The sequence below is a fragment of the Notothenia rossii genome, assembly GCF_949606895.1.
Source record: "Notothenia rossii genome assembly, chromosome: 9".
Taxonomy (NCBI): domain Eukaryota; kingdom Metazoa; phylum Chordata; class Actinopteri; order Perciformes; family Nototheniidae; genus Notothenia; species Notothenia rossii.
Window position 1 is genome coordinate 66,917,494 of NC_136907.1, and position 21,834 is coordinate 66,939,327.

At 37.9% G+C, this 21,834-nt stretch overlaps 1 protein-coding gene across 3 annotated transcripts in view; it reads left to right on the plus strand.

The window, feature by feature from the left end:
- The first annotated feature begins 7,047 nt into the window (after positions 1–7,047).
- The window catches only part of LOC307017647 (acid-sensing ion channel 1C), a 97,287-nt gene continuing 82,500 nt past the window's right edge, over positions 7,048–21,834 (plus strand). For 2 of the 3 annotated variants that reach the window (XM_079647300.1, XM_079647301.1), the window contains exon 1: positions 7,049–8,568. In XM_079647300.1, the coding sequence (XP_079503426.1) occupies positions 8,014–8,568 (555 nt within the window). In that variant the 5' untranslated portion in view covers positions 7,049–8,013. Of the gene's footprint in view, positions 8,569–21,834 lie in introns of all 3 variants that reach the window. The other variant, XM_079647303.1, reaches the window with a different exon arrangement.

The following is a 21,834-nucleotide window of genomic DNA, read 5'->3' on the forward strand; positions in this document are numbered from 1 at the left end:
AACTTGTTAAAAAAGGTATGATATTATCATCAAGGTTGGATTAAAGCAGGACCAGACACCCGCCCCAAACCCCCCCAGGTTAATTTTGTTTGATGAAGTATGTGGAAGCGGATACGTATGGCACTATAAGTGTCCAGTCCTGAAGCTTTCTAATATACTAGAGTGCTGTTTTAAGTCCCTAGCGTTTAAATTCAGATTACATTTACTTGGTGCTGTAAGTATTTTGTGTTTTAACAAGCTCCTAATTTGAACAAACTGCAAAGCAATTGAATAGTAACATTGTAGCTTTGTGCTAATGATTGTTTTTAGTTTTCCTTGTCAATTTATAATGTAGGCATATCCTCATCACATTCAGATACCAGAAACATTTTTATATTATTTATACAATGTACTATGTCTTATGGCCAATAGGTGCACAACGCTTGTCACTGGTAAAGGGAGCATCTGCCCTCTCGCTGTACTGTAATGTATTTCAGGTATATTTGGTGTCACTGTGAGGTGTAATTGTACATAAGGGGGTAATTGTTTGGTTAGTAATGGTATGTTTACATCCCCAAGCTTGCATTTGTCCTGCACGCTTTTATATGTAGAACACCTTGACACATTTTAGATTTACATGCTGATGATTGGGATAAAAAAGTGTCAGCTTCAGGCCTGTATTTTCTTTGTTCAGATATTCCTGTGATGTTTTTTCCGATAAAGAGTGTATCATCTTAATTGGCTATTGTTGTGTTGTTTAATATCGCAATTGAGGAATAAATATGACGGCATACTGACTTTGACCACTAATGCGTTTTGTCTTAAAGCAGAGTATTCCCAACATCTGACATTGTTATTGTATTTTTTGTATTTTAGTGGAACATTATCTCCTGTATATACATTTCAATAAGTAGAAATGTCCTCATGATGACACACCAGTTAAATAATAGGCTCAGCCAACAACACAAGTCAGAGATGTATCTATCTTGTGTGATATGTGTGTGTTTCATCTATATTTAATATAGGCCTGCTATGTCATAGCCTCTGTATCATATAATCTGTTTGATTGATGTGACCCAAAGCAGTTGAAGAAACTGAGCACAAAGACTTCCTTTATATCAAACAAACACATCGCTCTGAAGCACTTTATCATGGTCATTCTTTACTATCATAGCCAGGGACAGTTGTTTTTAAACATGTAACTGAGGTGTCAATACATTTTTAGATACACCAATCAAACACATAAAAACATGGTAGGCAAGCTGTGAATTTGAGAAGAAATGTTGCAAATTCACTCTGTATTAAATAGGCTATTTAGGGTTTTAGAATGTGAAGTAAATTGACAGTAGTGTTAAGACAGACACCTGGGAGCTATATCAGTGGAGCATTGCTATAACAACATCTTCATGGAAACAATTTGGGTTTGAAATAGCTCTGGACTCATTACTGAAAACCTTCAGCAATTCACAGTTATTTATATACATTTGAACAAAACAAGATGTAAAGGGTCGTATTTCTATCTGTCACTTATAATGCACTACACAGCTTTGCTCACAACAATTATTAATATTATTCAGCCTAAGCAATATGACATTTTTCAGTGTGCAGCACAGAGATCCTTCTCTTTTGCATAAAAGGTTTTTCCTGTATAACTTCAAGGACCCTCTGATGTTCTTTTAGATTTACCAAAATATCTGCTTTTATTTATTTTTCTAGAAGAAACAGGTGCATTTGGTTTGATAAACAACACATTTGAGTATGTAATTAGTGCCAGATCTCTTCAGTACATTGCCATTCCTGTGTTCAGGGTCTTGGACTTTTTCTTCTTCTCTTCTCAGTGTTGTTCTCCACAAGCACAGCAGATAATTGAGCAGTAGATTACATATGAAAGGGCCCTTATCTCGAACAGCATTTATGCAAGGTCATTTGCAGCCACTGTCAAACAAATTGAATAACAGCTATTGGTTGACGGTATTGTGAAGGCCGTTTCTTCTCTCTGTTCACTGGCAGATTTCTGCGGTTTGCTTGTTTCATCTGTGAAGAGAAGATGAAAAAAGGGTGAGTCAATGTGTGCTTCACATCTGCTACCTCGCTTGGTGTGTCTGACGGTGACAGAAAAAATGAAAATGTGCTGTACTGTTTATCGCAACCTTTCATATCAACATATTGCTAAAGGCTACGATGAGTGTTTGTTTTGTTATTTTCTGCTGGGTTTGTAGCTTAATAGAACAAAGCTTAGCTTCATTCCTGCGGTGATTGCTATGTAGTTGCCAAATACCCAAGATGTTTCACAGTCTTTTATACAATATAACAGGTTGTGTTTCTGTGAACATATCCACACTCAAAGCTTTATCATGTTGCCCCTTATTTGATACCAAGCAGGAAAAACATTTAGATGATCTTCTCCATCTTTCATACACTACTTAAATGTCTTTTGCTTTTAATCTGTAAAGCACTTTGAATCGCCACATGCTGAAAAGTGCTATATAAATACAATTGCCTTGCCTTGCCTTGCCTTGCCTTGCCTTGCCTTGCCTTGCCTTGCCTTGCCTTGCCTTGCCTTGCCTTGCCTTGCCTTGCCTTGCCTTGCCTTTCAGTTGAAAAGGCATTTTGTGACCATTATGATTTTTTTTTAGGTTTGCAATGAAGTTTTGCAATCACTGTTTTTTCATGTATTTGCAGTGTACTTGTGTAAGCTGCTGAATATTGTATATAGATACAACAAGGGGCTTAGAGGCGGGCATAGTTTTGAAGGATCACACTTTCAGTCTAAATGTTCTAGCTCCTCTGTACTGGCACTGCCGTGTTGGTGCAGTGTTGCATTTCTCCTGCTCCTTCTTAACTTAGTGATGTATGTGCTCTTAAATGTTGACTGCTTTACTGCAGGGTTCATCTCCTAACAGGGTAATCTCTTATCTGAGGGGCTTGTCCAATCTGCATAACTTGGGCATCACCACGAATGATTTACTGTAATTGCTGCCTTTAGCTCTACATCATATCCTGGCAATTTGATTGTTGCAGGATTTTTTTTTTGCTAGCCGAACTTTAGTCCTATAGCATCTTACTTAATATCCAACATAATGAGAGTGGCGCTCTCAACATTGTTGCGGTACTGTTTACTTGTCATATCAGACGGAATTATTTTTTTCAAAAGCTTTTTGGCTACAGCAGTATGAATAACATTGTTGTGGCTATGCATTGTTGACTAACCTAATCAATCTAGAAATTAGTCAACATAAAAGCTATTTTATTCCCTTCAATTATCGGAAATCCTGGTGTCAGTTAGCTTTTCATACATTAGCATTGATTATGTTTTATCTTTTCTGGCTATGCTCATCATTTTAATGTGCATTATCCCAGAGCTGGTGTTGAATATCAAACAACACATTCCTGGATGTGCACAGCAGAAAAAACTAAACTTAACACAAACATTTGAACTAAAATGTTTATTGTTTAAATTAAGTATGATCAAATATATATATATATATATTTATTTATAAAACGGACAAGTCAAATCAAGCAATCTGATTGGTTCTTAGCCATGATATACTGAGCGTATACCACGGGTAGAATTGTAAGTTACTTTTCACAACAAGTCAGTATCTCTCCGCGCCTGAGACAAACAGTATACAGTTGTGCTGAAAAGCAAACTTTTCAAACTGGAACAAGAAAGCAGCGGAGAAGTAACGGGGCAGAAACTCTCCTTTTTACGCAGCGGTCCAGACATAGACATCAAACGGCAAAACATATTCAGTGTGCAGTTCCTTTGGCATTAGGGCAGGGATATCTAGATACTTTCCAAGGTTTGACATAATGAATTGTGCTACTTTAAAGCAAGCAACGATGTTTTCAAATCTGTAATCAAAGAGGTCCGCAAAAACGCTATCGACCAATCAGATTGCTTGATTTGACTTGTCAGTTTTATAAATATATTTACATTTCTTCCGTTACGAAACAAACTTAGAAAGCATAAGATGCTTTAGAAAGCATAAGATGCTTTCTAAAATGCACCTAAACAACGACATGCAGAGCTACGTGAAGAGCAGGTAGACCAACTGGAAAAGTACCACCATTCAAAAGCTTTCTGATGCGGGTCTTGAAACAAAGCAGAGAAATGATGACCGTTGTTGGCCACAGGTGCGAAAGCTTTCTCCAGAGCTACTGGAAGCCGAATCTCGGGGACCGGATAAAGTGGAGCAATATTCTCGCCACGCCAAGCAACAGCTCCCTAGAACAACCTCAACCTATACAAGTAACCACGTAAGCATTCTACTGATGCTGGACAGTTTTTCAGTGGGTGCAACATACAAATGAATGTAAATAAATAGCCAAATAATGGATCAACGCTCTCTGTCTAATATGTTCGCTAGCTGTTAGTGTTGTTGCATAGCAACCACCTCGCACTATGTTTCGTGCAGAAGGCAACTGAGGCACTATTTTATATTGAACATCATTATTTACTAATAAAAACTATTTAAATTAGAGTGTGTATTTTTCTTTTATATTGCCACACTTGGTAACCGTTTTATAAAAGCAATAGCTCACTTCAGGCCTCCGCTTCGCGTCGGGCCGAACCACGCCCCTTAGCTGTGATATATGAGCGTATACCACGGCCTGTCGTGAGCTATTGCTTAAATATATAACAAAGGAAAACCGATTATAGACAAGAGCAGAATTATGCTTTGTGCTCTGTCAGGTGGGCACACAATATCAGACGTTATGTTAATGACTTCTTACTCTTATCCCACTCTGCATTAGGAGTCAACTAGCCTATACATGTTATTGCATCTTTATACTATTGTATTGCTTTTACAAACACATCTGGCTAGTTAACAGGCAGTTAAAGCATTATGTGAGTTATGAAGCCAGAGGTATTTTAGTCCTGGAATTGTTCAGCACATTAGTTTATGAAGTCAAACTCAAAGGCCCCAAAAAGAGAGTGCAGTGCTCAGCAGTGCCTCAAATATTACCCCTACCTTATTAATATTCACTGCATTATGCTGTGCATTCTACCATCCACTTGAAAGCCAATTACTGATGAAAAGTCCACCACTTTCATCCTGCAATCTGCAACAACAGACATGCCTGCCAGTGTGAAGTTGGGATTAAAGTTGGCTCATTTTAACTCAGGACAACTTTCACCCAAATGTAGAGAATGCAAATAAATGCAGCGTAAAGAGTATTTAATTATACAACTAAATATGGAAAGAAGCAGATTAATGCAACAAGCATGAAAAAAAATCACACTACTCTAATGTTGAATATTTATCATTATATATATATAATCTATAAAATGTACTTTTTTTGCATAATGTACATTTCTTGGGAGGTCTTAAATCATTTTCCGGCTACTGCGTATGTATTATTCACGGGATGTTAACTCTAGGGTTGGCTATTTTTTTCAAATAATAGATTAGGTTTCTCTTGAAGGTCACCTAATATAATGGGCATAAAGCTGAGGATCAGGTCATAGTCGACTACCTGTGCTTCCACCATGCTCCCGGATTGGCACCTGAACACGTCACGGTTGCTGCTCTTAATTTGGTTATTACGGCATTTTCAGGAAAACACAGCATACATCTCTAGTGATTCCTACATGCTCACTAATATATCACATATTTCTGTTATAGGCAGTATCTAAAAGGATTGTACGTTGTCAGCATTTTGTTGGAAACATTGGCATACTTGGCTCTGTTTGAGAATGATGACATTTAAACCTCAGGGAAGGTCCCATATGTTAAATGTCTATAGCATCATCCATCAATGTTAAGTGGTTCTTCTTTTAAGCACATTAGTCATTGTGGGTCATGACTGTGAACACAAAGTGCAGCTTTATACATTTTAAGTACAGGAGAGGATTATCTAGCCTTACGTTAAGAATCAACCACCAGTACATTCATCTTCATCAAGTCAGTTACGTTTTGACAAGAAATAATATTGGATTTACTTAAGGTGTCACAAAGTTATGAGTTTATATAAGTGTACTTTTGTTTAGCTTGTCGTGCTTTTGGGTGGCAGAAGCCCAAGAAAGGCTGCTGTCTTGTCATTTTGAAATTGCAATATCTCAGACATTGTTTTGGTAGACCTATTTTAAGTCTTAGCCTTTCCTGTCAGGTGAAAACTGATACTGTGGTAGGGGGATTTTAAACCACAGTAGTCTATCACTTCAGGCATCATGTTGCATTTCCTTCAGTGAGCATGTTTTAAATTGCCTCTGGACTTTAACAATGTGTGGTTGACATTGGATTTCTTGAAAGTTTATAGATGCAGTTGTTTACGTAGTTGTATATGAATTGCACACCATGCCATTGCATTCTATGGTGTTGTGGTTAATGGTTGCTATGCTCTCTGTGCATGGTTACTAGGGTAGAATATTGATTTAATCCTCAAGGGCTTTGGTCATATCCTTGGCAGTTCACCTATTGTTATGATAATTAGACATCCCCGGGTAGCCAATGAGTGATAATCTTGTTTGGTCCTTGGTGAAATGAAAAGGTTTCACAGAATAGTGTAGTGGAATATTAACCCCAGTCATATCAGAAATTCCATTACTGATCAAGCCTGAAAATCTCACGTAGTCACACACAGCATGGACTGATAAAGCCAGAGTGTGACATGCTTTTGGGATTGGTCCTTTCCTTGGAACTACCACAAATGTGGAATTATTTAACCCATGCTGTTAAAATAAAATAAAATATATAAAGATATATAATCTGATGATTAATGATGTGTTTGTAATAATGAAGAAAACATTGAACCAGCTGATTTTGGTCATATATATGCTCTATGAAAAGGTTAAAATAAGGACCTTTCTTTTATGTTTATCACTCTAAATAATGTGCAACCTGTAGCATTCTTGTATCGGTGCAAACATGTTGGCGGCAGAGGCTTTTGGAGCAGATTAGATAATAATAACACATTGAAGGTGGTGTCCAGATTGAAAGACTTCCCGTGTGAGAACAGACACACAGGCAAAGCAGCCATTCAGCAGTGGGATGGATCCTGACTACTAAAGAGGGAGAGGGAGAGAGAGAGAGACCGAAAGAGCGAGAGAGCAAGAAATGGGGGAGTGGTGGGTGAGAGAGAGGAAGCGAAAAAGAGAGTGAAAGGTTCCACACGGCAGAATATAAATCTGTATGTTAACAGGACTAAAGCTGGAGGTCTCGAAGCGGCATTAGTGGTCATACTGGTGGGGGGTGGACATAAAGCATCAAGAGGTGGTCTTCCCTATTAACTGAGGATCTGTGCAAATAAGGAACTAAAACCCGTGGGAGCCGTGAACGCTGGTTGTCAAGCACAGTGGTGGGCTGGTCGGAGGTCTGTGACCCCCTCATTTTTATTTCTGGAAGACAGAAGAAGATCAAAAAAGGCACGAGCGAAAGAGGAAGGTGGCTGCGAGGGACCCGTGAGCCATTTCTCTCTTTGATTACTTCCATTCACAAAACCATTGCATCCCATTATCACAGCGATGTAGAGGTATTCTCTTCGGTTAGAGGAGGAAGGGTCCCATTGACTGCTGAGGCTTAGCACCTCTCTCCAAGCGCTAGCCCTTTTCATTGCGGTCCCCCCCTCATCTCTCGCCTCTATCCTTTACGTCTGCTGTTTCTTTTCTTGTCCCTTGTATTCTTGTCCTTTTTCACAGCACTCAGGAATCAGGAGGCATTGCGTTTTGGTAGAAGTGGGTGTTTCTGGAGCTGTCATTGTGTTGGGTGCCGCTACAAAGGACAGCTGAGCAGGGAGTGAGAGAGACAGCTTTGGTGATAATAAAATAGCAGCCTGAAAGAACGGGGGGGACCTGGGACAACAGGAAGAGCTGACAACCAATGGAAGGTGAATTGTGATGAAAAAGAAAACTGTTACAGAGACTGCCAACCATTTTAAGGTAGCTATTTATTGACACCATCAACACTTCTGGAGGAAATAAAGAAGCAGTGTGCCAAACCAACACTGCCGGCTGGATTCTGCTATTACTGTTGCTAAGCAAAGTCTTTAACCTGAAGTTCTTGGGCAGACAGTATTGAGCACTCTACAGCCATGAAAGAAAGCTCAGAGGAAAGCATTGAGAGCACCAGGCCTTCCAACCTGCACGCTTTTGCCAACATATCCACCCTACATGGCATGAGTCACATTTTTGCCTATGGGCACATGACATTCCGTCGGTTTCTTTGGACTATTTCCTTTCTTGGTTCACTAAGCTTACTGATGTTGGTGTGCATGGATCGAGTGTCCTATTACCTGGAGTATCCTCACGTAACCAAACTAGACGAAGTGGCGGCGCCGAACCTCACCTTCCCAGCCGTTACCTTCTGTAACCTCAACGAATTTCGCTTCTCCAAAATCACAAGAAATGATCTGTATCATGTGGGAGAGCTCTTGGCCCTCCTGAATAATAACTACCAAATAGCCAACACACACTTGGCTGAGCCCGAGGTTCTGGCTGCTCTAAAGGATAAGGCGAACTTTCAGAACTTCAAGCCCAAACAGTTCAACATGACTGACTTCTATAATCGTACGGGTCATGACATCGGGGAAATGCTACTGCAGTGCACCTTTCGAGGAGATAATTGCTACCCGGCTAACTTCACTACTGTAAGTACTCATGCGTACATACTCGATTATCTTAACATGCTGTAATTCTGCACAGTGTGCTGTATTTCCTGCCAGACCTGACAGCTTGTCCCTTTCTTTTATGTTCAGATAGGCTTAGACTGAGCTTTAATGTTGCTTGTGCAATTTATTTCAAACAGATGCCATGCTTTAATGCATCTAGTACACTATTATAGTCCAGTGTTAATGTTGTATTTGTTATTTCTTAAGTGTTGCCAGTACTTGCAAAAGCTAGTTGTAGGTGTTGCTTTTTTTTTTTAACCTTAGTTCATGTTTGTTCCGTGCTGAGAGCAAACAGTGCATGAAACTTGTGATACAGGTCAGGTCTTGAGGTGAAATGCTTCAAAGATATGCTTTTTTTTCACCGTTACTGGCTCGCTTGAACTCTGAAGGCTGCTTGGCTTCTAAGAAGAGAGACTTCCTTTCTGTTGGCTGTGTTTGCCCCCCCCATCAGATGCTGTTTTAGTTTAAATGTATGGTTTGGGCATTGCACACATGTGTTTGTTTTAGCAAATCTGACTGATGTTTTAATAACATTTTCCGAATTGAAGTTCCTTCCTGATTATTGCTTTGAGAGTAGGTTGGGTTCACCCTTGGTGTCTCTTGTCATTATTTTTCCCATCTTCTTTATTCTCCGCATTTAAATATTCATCAATCAGTGTTGCTCCTAATGATCTTTTTCAGACAAGTTATTTCTCAGTTTTGAGTAGAAACAATTGAATGTTTGTTGTGCATTTACATTTTTTAAAGAACTTTAAGACTTCTACAAAGATTATTTTAGAAAAAGCTCTTTGAAAAAATGAGTTTTTACCAAGCAGTCACACTGTGTGCTTTTGATTTATTCAACACTACATTTGGCTGTGCAACCAATCAACCCTAGCTCTTCATTCACCATTCAATATGAAAGAAGTTCACTAAACTTTAATGTTTTGCTTTTGTTTTGCTCTTTGAGCCGATGATTTAGAGATAATACCACATACCCGATCAATGATGGAGTGTTACATTAAAAAGTAACTTGGAAGTAGACGGAGTAACATAAATTGCCCCCACAGTAGTGTCATGGGTTGATTAGAAGTAATGGACTATATTAAAGCAGAGATGTGAAGCTGGGTGACATCAGACGAATGATCCTCATAAAGATCTCAACACACCCAAGTACTGATGCTGCATTATAATGTACACTGAGGGATGTGTCTGTAATATTTTTTTTAAGTGGCACTTCACCCCAGCCACAAACTGTTCTGTCTGCTGCCGTTTGGGAGGCGTTACCGCAGCATCCGGACAAAAACCACCAGACTCAGGGACAGTTTCATCCCAAAGGCAATAAGACACCTGAACTGGTAAAAACAACATCTGTTAAACGCCCGAACTGCTGAAACAAAATCCATAACATTCATCTGCTACTTAGAAATTATTTATCTATTTATCTAATATATCATTCCAATAACTTGCATATAGACTCTTATTGTGCTATTTCGCTTTTTTAAACTATTTTTCTTTTTGTATTTACTATTTACTTGCACTATATTTTTCTGTTTATCTGCGTTATTGTGTTGCACTGTTGGAGAAGCCTGTGACCTAAGTATGACAAAATAAAGAACCTTGAACCTTGAACCTACACAGGGACCCTTAGTAGTCCTTATTGAAAAGGGTGACCTTATAGACAGGTGTTATATTTTAACTGGAATAAAAATATCCTAAAAGAGAAAAAATAGGATCTTAGCCTCAAGAAGTTATACATTTGTGCTACAATTAAACAATGAAATTGACATCACATATAGTTTAGAAGTGTTATTTATCTGCAATTTGTCTGAGATTCATGTGTATTACAGTATATCGCTACAATCATGTTCCTGTACATATACATGCAGTTTCCAATTTGACTTTATAACCAAATTAGGAATAGAATTTAGAGTAAATCAGACTTTTTCATAATGATTAGCCCATTTTATTTGATTCAAATGGAGGAGAGAAAAAGCAGTTGGCACATCTTTCCTTGCTTCAGTCTGGATTGCAGATTATTTTATTTTGAACAAGAGTACATGGGCCAAAAAGAATAAAGGGCCTAGGGAGAGGCAATACTGCAATATCACTTGTTTCTGTTTCATTTCCAACTCTTTTTTTTCAAGACGTTTTATTATTCTCACTGCGTCCGTGTCCTATACGCCATCTTTTAAAGTGCACATTTGATGGGATGACATCCAACTTACTTATCTCTAAATGAGTTTATCTGCTATCAAAAATACAATTTCTTATCTACGTTATATCTTTAATCTATCCTAAAATAAATCCCCACAGATGGCCAGTTTTTAAGTGACTGACCTATAATCGTCAGAGTTGAAGAAAACTTGTCTTTGCTTTTTTTAACATTTATATTTTATAGACATTTTCAAAGACAAAAACATAAGGACAAGGACATGGCTCACACACATCACAAACAGGACAGGACAATAACATGAAGGATGGGGGGGTAGGGGGATTACAGTGTCAGTTACATTTTATGTATGCATATGGCATTGTATTTATACATGATTTACTTCACAATATTCATTGTTTCCTCATTATTATTTTTAAAACAAAAAATGTATTATAAATATATATATATATATCCACACACATACACATTTATTCCTTTTCTGATTAATTCACCTATTCATCCATTTCCCATTTAATTGAACTTCTTTCATTATTATTACCATTATTTTTCTGTTTCTTCATAGCTTATTTCTCTTTATTTATATTTATTTATTAATATTATTATAATTATTATACGTGACTTTGCTGTGTAAGAAAATAAAGCAATAATTTAATACTGATATACTTTTTTTTTCCATTTTAGTCATGAATATTGGTAAGTGGGAATGTTTCCATTTACATGTTTGTCTCCAAGCTATACTCAGAAGTTTCTTGAGAATCAAGTCATTCATGGGAAGCTAATTACTACTGTATTGCTTGAATGCAACAGTTAATGAATTTGGATTTGCTCCGTGTTTGCTTGTTTTTGTTGGGCAAATCTGGTGGTCCAGTAAACTGTGAACTTTAACATGGCCATGAATGACTGTCATCAGATTTGAACAGCCTTGTTGATACCCATCGATCATTGTATTGTGTGGATGTAGTGCCACACCACACTGCATGTTGTCCTCAGTTGGCAGAATTGTGTTTGTCAGGCTTGGATGAGTGCCAGTATGCCATTTTAAGGATTTGGTGAGGTTTGGTTCTCGTGTGTGATCTCGTGACATTATTGTAGCAAAGCAGCTACCTCACAAGGTAACTTGATTTGGGCAGACATAGAGGATAAGAGTGACATTTTAAATACAGAGCAGCAAGAGGATGAGGAAAAAATATGAATGAGGCCACACTATTGTTATTTTAAACCATTTCTAAATCAAACTTCCAGAACAATTACTTTAACGTGATTTATACATGTACGATGATACAAGTTTTTGGCTATATCACCTACCCCTATGCCATACTCATAAAATAAGATAAGATAAGATTGTACTTTATTGATCCCAATTTGAGTGTTTGGTTCTGTATCTGACAATAATCTCACACAACCAGCTGTGAACACTGAGGCTTGCTCACTTATCGTGTAACTGAGTTGATAACCTGCTTCAGTGGGAAATGACTCTCAGCTGCAGTGATAAGACATCTCCAGCAGATAACACCAAATCAAGACATGGGGTGTTTCCCAATGTCGAGGACGCTTCTTTGGTAGGACATGTCTTCCGAGTCAGGTCCTTCAGAAGCGAGGCAAGAATCCTTCCTAGCCTCGGAAAACGAAGAATGGCGGAACAGGCTAACAGATGTGCAGGTGGGCGTCATATATGCGAGGGCCCGCCTTAAATGGAGTGTGATTTCCGCCAAAGATTTTGGAAATTGGTCGCAAAGCATTGTGGGGGATTTTAAGACCGCGGAGGATACACATGTGCAGCCTCGACATTTCCCACAACGAAGGACGCCGGCCTTGGTAGAATTCCAAGGATCCTGGACATTGGAACAGTCCTTCGGCGGGACTCGATGACGTAGCATCCTTGAAATAGTGACTCTGGAGGAGCCTTCCTCGACATTGAGAAACACCCTTGGTATAGACAAGTTTACGCGCCAAAACACGGGTAGCGCCATGACACTACACAAATGCACTTCATTTCCGCCGGAAGTCTTTTGCACAGCGTCTGTCGGTGTAAACCGATGTAAACAGTCAGACGGGCACTGGTGTAAACACAGCGATTTCGATGCTAACAGTGATGCTAGCTTGGGAACACGATTCTACTTCTTTGACTGGAGATGGCGTTACTCTCCCCCACCCGAATTCAGTGCAAAACTGGGAGGATAACATGACGACGTGGCCCAGCATAAAACCAAAATAAACTGCCTTATTTAGGTCATGCCCACAGGAGCCAACAGTTGTCTGTTGTTTACATAATGCACAATTTACATGATCTCTTTATGCTGTGCAATATATCATATGTGCCTGTACTGTTTGAGTGAAAATAAAGTTTGATGTAATTTAATTTCATTATTGCACTGTTATTGCATTATTGCATTTCATATGTTCCTTAGAGTGCTACAATTTCTTTTAACACAGTTCATCATTCATATTAAGCTCATACTGTACATAAATAACACTGAATGAATTAATTGTTGAGAGGAAACTAAAGAAATGGCTTCAACAAGAAAGATCACATGTTTAATCCTAACAGGTATTACAAATTAAAATATAAAAGCAGCCCACACAATTACATCACTATGAAAATATTCATATATAATATTAAAAAATACAACGCATGCAGTATTTGTTGTGTTTATCTGTATTTAATGAACAACATGGCTGGGTGCTGGGTGCTGGTTTGTGGTCGTAGCACTCTCTATCTAACCACTCGTTCAGGTGCTTTCTCGAGTGATTGCAACCAACTACCGCACACGTAGTTCCCGAACCACTTTTCTTCATGTTGTAATTGTTATATCCTCTTTGTCTCTGCGATATCAGTGCTTTGTCGGCACAACGGAGCTAGCTAGCAAAACAAACCCAGTCCGCCAAAACGGAAGTGCATTGCATCGAAGGGAGGAGTTCAGGATGTAGAGCGGAAACGGCTCAATAACTTGTGTATTCTAAAATACTATTGTTTTTTTTTAATAATGTTTGTCCAAGGTGATATTTTTTTCCAAACACAGCATCACTATTCACTGGAAGTATACTGATATTTAGACAACTACAGAAAAATTCAAATTATTCAAATATCCCCACAGACATGTTGAGAGGAAGATTTACAATGCAAAGCACTGTGGGAGTGATGAGCTTTGACCTTGAATAAATGAAGGAAGAATTCCATTAAGTCTGGGTTATAATGCATTTGGAAAACAAAGCATTATAATGTGTTGCATTGTAATGGGTGGGCGGGCAAGGGGAGAATGGCAATTTGTGTTTCCAATGCAATTAACAACTAATGATATGTTTTCCATGTCATCAAACATTTAGCTTTTTCTTGTAGACCATAGCCAAATTTACATCACATTTTGTTCTTCCAGCTAAAATTCAAAAATAACCTCTTGAACACGGAAGTTATCAGAGAGTTAGCTCCCTAGCGCTCTGTCAGCTCTTAGGTCAGGGCAAGTTGTTTCAATATTTAAAATCTCCCTTTTCAAGGCTGTCTTTTTGGAATATCTTGGTCTTAAGATGAGTATATTCCCCAACTCTCAGATTCTTATGATGAGCTGACTCTTCAGAACAATTTTGATATTTAATACAATCTCTTTGGTGAGGTGGAAACATCTTACTTTCAGTCTGAAGTGAACCAGAGTTGAAATCTTTCCCTGAAATCTCCCTAACACTGCTTTCCATCCCAACTATAATTGTCATCTGAAAAACCCAGACTAAAGGTTTTTTTTTATTTAAAGATCATAGTAGGGTTAACCACATTTAAATTAATGGGTTTTCACTACATGAATAGTTACCCATGTCAATTATTTAATTTAATTTACTGGGGATTTTACAGAGTTGTATTTTCAAGATGGCATTTAAGCTGAAATGGAATGCGTTATTGTCAACAAAATGACCTTTATCAAAATGTATTTATTGACTTGCTGTTGCTCGGAGAGAGCGCACGAGAAGCCCCTTAGTAACACTGTATGTAAATGATGCCTCGTCGATGATGGACTGCTCTAGTGAGCAAGAGGTTGATTATCATAATCTGATAGTTTGGATATAGCACCCCATTCTTAAGTCTTGACAGGTCATGACAAGTCCCTCTGGGCTACATTTCTGTCCGTTTCTTACAGACTGTGTAAAATCAGTATTCATTCATGCATTTAGCTGAAGCTCAGTCTTTAAGATGTGTTGTGTCTTTCATCTTATCATTCAGATGACAGCAGGTGTCAAGGGGATGAAACATGGCTACAGTTGAGACGAGGCCATCTCACTCAATGTGACTTGTGGATCCACACATTGAGTATTTTTGTATTTATAGGCAGAGGCCCTCAACACTCGAGGCTCATCTACCCTTTAAACAAGGGGTCTTTAACCTTGTTTTAAGGCCAAGGACCCCTAAGCTCAAGGAGACAGCGCATGGTCCCGCTACTATAGAAAAAGGTGTGAGGCAGCCTGAGGTGCTATGATAAAACAAACCTTTTTATGTTGAATACAATTCAAAGCTAATCAGTTATAGTAGACATAGCTTACTAGTTGGCTGTTATGGACAGGTGCTGCATAGTGATGTAGCATTGGTAAGCTAGCTCCTATGATCAGGATCCATGGGTAATAGTCGGACTACTTCGAGAGTTGTTTTTTTATCTAGGGATAGGCCAATTGCTATTTGTGAATCATATAATGGATTCATTTAATGCATATTTTTTGCTCTTAAAATAAAAACAACTTAAAACATTATCAGAAAAATAATTTAGCAGCCCCCTCCTCCTGCTGTAACTGAGGACCCGCTAGTGATGAAGAACCCTGCTCTAAACCAATTTATGCAAGAGCCACACAATATGTCTCTCCAGCTCTAATATTTTTGCTTTATTACAGATAATGTTTGTCAGCAGTGTTGTATTTTTGGCTGATTTGTACAAATAGCGTACATAGATTTACATAATTTCATAATTCTGTTGTTTGCAGAGCAGAACACTCTGCAGCAGCTCAGTTGACACAGTCAAATATCACAGTTCAGCAGATGGTGATGGAAATTCTGTTAATAATAACTATAATACTTATAATGTAAGAAACCCTATAAACCCAGAAAATTGTCCCACACTATTTTCCACACTAAGAGTTTCTTGAAAAGTATGTCAGTTTATCAGAAAAACAAATTGCTTGCGATCACCTGCCCCTACAGTAACTGCAGGGATAATGATAACTGTCTGTATGGTCATCACATATTTGGCCCAACACATTGTCATTTGATCCATTACAAACATGTTGATTTTAGGTACATGCTTGTGCTGCTATCTGAAATGTTAATGTATTAACAGATGTTTTGTTGTTTGTAGAGTAAAACTCCCAGACAACAAAACATCAGTTTGGGTCTAATCAATGCATATGCTTAAACCTTTGTTTACATACGGGTATCTTCTTATCGGGTGCACACAGACATAGGCAGACACACAAAACACACACAGTCAGAAGCATGGCAGATGACACTACCACATCAATCCTTATGTACACATACAGAGGATACACAGTGAGAGCATGTAACAACACTTCACTAAGCTTCTTCCCATGAAATGGAATTTGTGGCAGAAAAACATCAAATCCGCCATCTGCTCCAGCAGCCACTGCATGAACCCACTGTAGTGGAGAGGGTATGTGGGCTGACTTTATGGAACACAGCTATCATCCACATTCAGCTGGTGGGAACAAGTAGTCTTTAAACTTGCATCATTAAGCTGATCAGTTTGAGTAAAAAATAAATAAATGTGTCTACTGTATGTGCACACAGAGGAGGGAAGTGAAATCAGAGAGTGTCAGGAAGGTAGAAAACAAGCCGCTCCACTGAATAATGTTTCATGAGTTTTTCAGGAGGTGATGAGTTTTGAGAACTTAGCAGAGTGTAGCAGAAGCACTCTGTAAACTCAGAAACAGAGGAGATGGGGAAAACAGGAGAGCATATCTGAAAAGTAAGATAACTTGCTTTATACAACAAAAAGAGCTATGGTGTGATACATATTTATTTACACCTGTAACTTCACATGCGTCTGTTCTAACCATTGTTATGGACTTAATATTTTAGGATTTCTGGAAGGAAGTTCTTCAAATCTTTCATTCACATCCACTTTTCACCCAGGAAACGGATTCAACTTTTGTGGTCGAAGGTCAACACCACTGTTTTTGGCCATAACTCAAGTTTGATGCTTTTTTTTTGATAATTTCAGAGAAATGTCTAATAGGATAAAATGATTAAATTAAAGTAAACCGTTAATTGACTGGCAGAAGCAGACAACTACACGGTTTTGTAGTCTAAATAAATTGTCAATGGCAATGTTCCATATGTTCATACTTTCCCCTTTTCTGACAGTAGTGTAAGGGATTCAAACCATTATTATACAAAATGAAACATTAAAGAAACATTTTTGGCCAAAATAACTACTTTTCAGCTTTAGCACACACATTTACCTTATCAACATTATTGCTGATATAGTTATAACCAACAGCATTTGTAAACAATAGTGTGAGCATGCTTAACTCCTTTGGTAACAATAGACATGGCAGTTTGGTTTCACTATACAGTAGGCATGAGGTTTCGGAGGAAACAGTATGTGTCCTTGTTTCAAAAAGTGGACTATCACTTTTATTATAACACGTTTTAGACCTTAAATTGCTCAATTCTCCTCACTCTTAGGTGTTGAAGTTATCTATCGTTGGTCACTGTGAGGTTTACAACTTCACCTGTATCACCGGGGTCTTCATAACTCAGAGCAGGGCATGATAAGAAAAGAGTTATGGGCCTTTTTTCCCTTTGCCATACTGTTATATAATACATTTAGGATGCAAAAAGGCAGGCTGTAAGTGGGGGGGAAAACACTATTACAGGTGCTTCCTTTGGACATCAGTAGCTACATTTTACCCCACCAGTATACAATGTAGAATAACCCCTCCTCTGGGTAGTGGGCTTCACTGATTACATACCTGCAAATAGCCAGGGAATTGTATCATTGTCCGTCTCACAAGGCAAAGCTGCAGCCAATCATGTTAGTCTTTCATGTGTGACGTTAACTGGGACACTTTTATTCCCTGCAGCCTTCCAGGGAAATGCTTGCATTCAGATTGCACACCGCCCTTAGTAGAAGCACAGTCTTGGGAATAAACTCCAGGAACTTCTTGCTTTAGTACCCAAACCTGAAACCTTCATGGAAGAATCTAAAAGCACTGATTACAGGTGGAATACTCTTATGGACTTTCGACCACAGACTGAAGCTTTGAAAGTAACACAGCACTTTTGGAACAGAGTATGGAAGAATTGAAAGGCCATTAGTGTTACTTTTATGGTTTGTTTCGTCATAATCAAAAAACAATTATATTTTTTATTTTTAACTAACAAGCTTGATAGTTACATGTTTTGTGCAGCATGCTATCCCATCTTATTCAAACAGTTTGTTTAATGGGGATATAAAAAAAAAAAAAAAAATTAAACAACACTTACTGCAGACTGATGAGCTCTTTGATGGTTTAATTCATATACAAAAAGACTTCCTATGTTATAACTAAACAAACTCCAGCAGTAACCTTTTTGCAATATGAAAAATATTTGACCTTCAGTGTCAAAGCGGAAAAGTTTTTGTCAGTTTTTCCTTCAGCCTAAGCTGACGGCTTGTCTGCATTCCTATAAGGGGGTCTTGAATAAGTCTAATCTCTTCCCATGATTGCCTTGTGTCACTGCTCAACATTTGACATCAGTGGATAACATTAGTTATTTAGCCTTCTGCTGCTGAAACCAAACAACAACAGTATCTGCTTGAATAGGAGGCGTGTGACACAGTGGATAGAGCGTTGCTGTTCGGGGAGCACAGGTTCAAACCCCACTGCATTCAGCATGTCGTTGTGTCCCTGGGCAAGACACTTCACCCCAAATTGCTCCTGTGGGGATTACCCACAGTATTGAGAATGTAAGTTGCTTTGGATAAAAGCGTCTAACAAGTAAAATGTACAGTAATGTAATATCCCTGAAACATCACTATGGGACAGAAACGTAAGTCAACAAAAGATGTTTTGCTGTGATTTAAGATTACACAAAAAGCAAAGCAGAATTTGACACATTTACTTCGTGATGATGATGAGATTAATTATGTACAGATTATTGAGATCACCAAAAAGTAGTTTCATATTCTTCGAACATCAATACAAAATATATAATTCATAATCACAGGATTGTTCTTTTGCACCATTACAACATATAGTGATGTTTTTGATGTTTATGTGTCAGGTGTTAAGTCTTCGGTCAGAAATAGATCTTGGCAGTATAGACAGGGTTAGTATTGAATAATTACCACCACTGTGATAATTAGTGCAATAGCAGCTGTCTATCTGTCTATGTGGTGATATTATGGACGACGCTTAAACATTCACAAAAGGCACAATTCCTGCAGTACGGCACAGAAGAGAAGAAAATAATCATACACAAAACAAAGGGCGTTGTTAGGAATATCTACGACCAATTTGTATTTCAATAAAACTGTTTTGGCTTTGTTTAGTGTCAAATATTCTTCTCTTGCTCTGTCAAATTTAAAACAGGCCCCATTAAGCTCCATTAAAACGCTGGAAACGGCAATAAAACAGCATTGTGTCTCTGAATACACAAACCTGGAGCACAAATAACCACATTATCATGAGGGCTGAACGGTAATTAATATTATCATTCTGTGCCATTGTTTTGTGATGACATAATTATAACATGGCCGTTTTCAAATATATGTCGCATGTGTATCAATGATTCATTATTAAAACATAAAAAATAATTAGCAGCAAAGTCCATTGTTGACCTACAGAACAGTATGTGTTACAAAATATCAGTACTATTTAAAAAGCAATGATATTTTACTTCTATTGCAGTTGTTTTGGATGAGAAGTTTACTTTACGAACACATACTGTATGTTGCATGTTGTTTAAATTGCAAAACTATTTCAGGTGAATTTGTGATTACAGGTTATATAACGAGGCATGTTGACAAGGTTTTTCACTATTTTCGCACTCTAGAAAAACACGTGAGGTCTAAACTTGTTAGTGTTTTAAATTCCTAATGCTAAATTCAATAAAGGCTTTGAATATGACTTTCTTTTAACATATCATTTTTGTCTGCCTGTTGAGACAAACCCACAGCATATTTAGAGGCAGAGAGAATAAAAAAATAGTTTCTCTTTTAAACTACTTCATCATTTGAAACCAGAAGTATGCGTTGGTCCTTTGAATCAAAGCTCCCCTTTGACATCAGGACAGCAGAAAGCTTACACATCTTCCGGCGCAGACTGAAAACTCATCTCTTTCGACTCCACTTCGAGCAATACAATTACTAACAAAGCACTTATATACTAATAAAGGACTGGCTTATCTAAAGCCAGTTGAGTGGCACTTGAAATGTTTGTATCTTCTTGGTCGAAACTTATTGTACAGTAAGTCGCTTTGGATAAAAGCGTCAGCTAAATGAAATGTAATGAATCTGTTATATTTGCAAATGGAAAAGAGCACATTAATCACTAATTTCTCTAGAGTAAGTGTTATAAATGTTTCATCAGTGTGACCTCAGGTTTAGTAATATAACTAGATTCAATTATTTGAAGAACTATGCATTCCTATTTTGAAAGAAACATCATTTAGGCTGTTAGCAAAGGTTAATGAAGTTTATGTTGCATTCATGACCTGCGAGTGTCGAACAACAGACACTGTAGATCAGGGGTGTTGCACTCAAAAGGGCCGGTTGTAACATTAAGACTATATAAAAATACATATATAAATATTTAATATATAAAATAATGTATTATATTACATTATTGCCTCTGCATTGGATTGTTATCGGATAGGGTAATAACTTCATAATGAACTAAATCTGAAAGCAGAAGTCTAGGGCAAATAATTGCAAGTCTCTTCAGTGAGAATGTCACAAAATGCTTTAAAAAGAAAAGCACATTCTGGAAAAAAAGTCAAAAATATATATATATTTCGAAGAGAAAAGGGAAAATTCTGAGGAAAAAAGTCCAATTTGAGAAGCATTTTGCTACATGTAAGCGCATCGTGCTTCTGCAAATCGCCATGTAACCATATAATAAACATATTATATTCTTTGCAAGTTCTTGTGGGCCACATTAAATGAAGTTGCCAGCCAGATTTGGCCCCCGGGCCTTGAGTTTGATACCCCTGCTGTAGATGATTATGTTGCTTTTGCAAAACAAGCATATTTTTAGGTGTTGCTTGAGAACAATAAGCATTTGCAACTTCTATTTGCACGAGTGCCTTTTCCATTAAAGTACAAGAACACAAAGAGGAAACACAAATGAATACGTCTGTGAGTAAATCGATTCTGCCTCCTATATGCAGAATTAGTCCTTGCCCAGAGCTTGAAAACAGGCGGCTCTGTAAATTCCTTACATTTGATTTCATCGAACAACTAATCACACAGACAGAAATGTGCTAGAAATCATTTCACCTGTCATTAGCTTGATTGTGACCCGCGTGGCTCCGGCACAAATAGGGCTGCAGTGTTTAACTCATTTACATTCATGGGCTGTGATGGTTTGTTTATCTTCACCAGGACCGGATTACTTAAACCAAGGAGGCCAAATTGTCAATATGTCCTTCTCTGTTGTACATGCAGGGTTTATGACAGAGGGAAACTCTGCTCTAGTTTGTTAATGGGAAACAAAATGCTTCCACTCCCACATCTCCTGTAGGAATAATAAACACCAAGGATAACAGCTTTTGTTCACATCCCAAAAAGATTTTACGAATATATTTTACCATAATGCTGAAATAGTTGTGCTTTGGCTTTGATGTGAGATAGCTTGCAGTCTGGAATTACTGTTTCTAATAACGTTACAGTAATCTGAGAGAGATGGGCTTGTGCCTCTGAGTTTAACACTCCTTTTTTCCTACATTAAACCCACTTAGTTTGGTACAAAATGTGCTCTATCAGGATTTTTCCTTTCGTTTGTCCTTTAACAAACATGGCAAATACAATTATGCTTCAAAATCCTTTAATTTGTTTCTAATTCTAAATCCAGAATATCCCTTTACTTCACAGAGCGATGTAACATGTCGGGCTGTC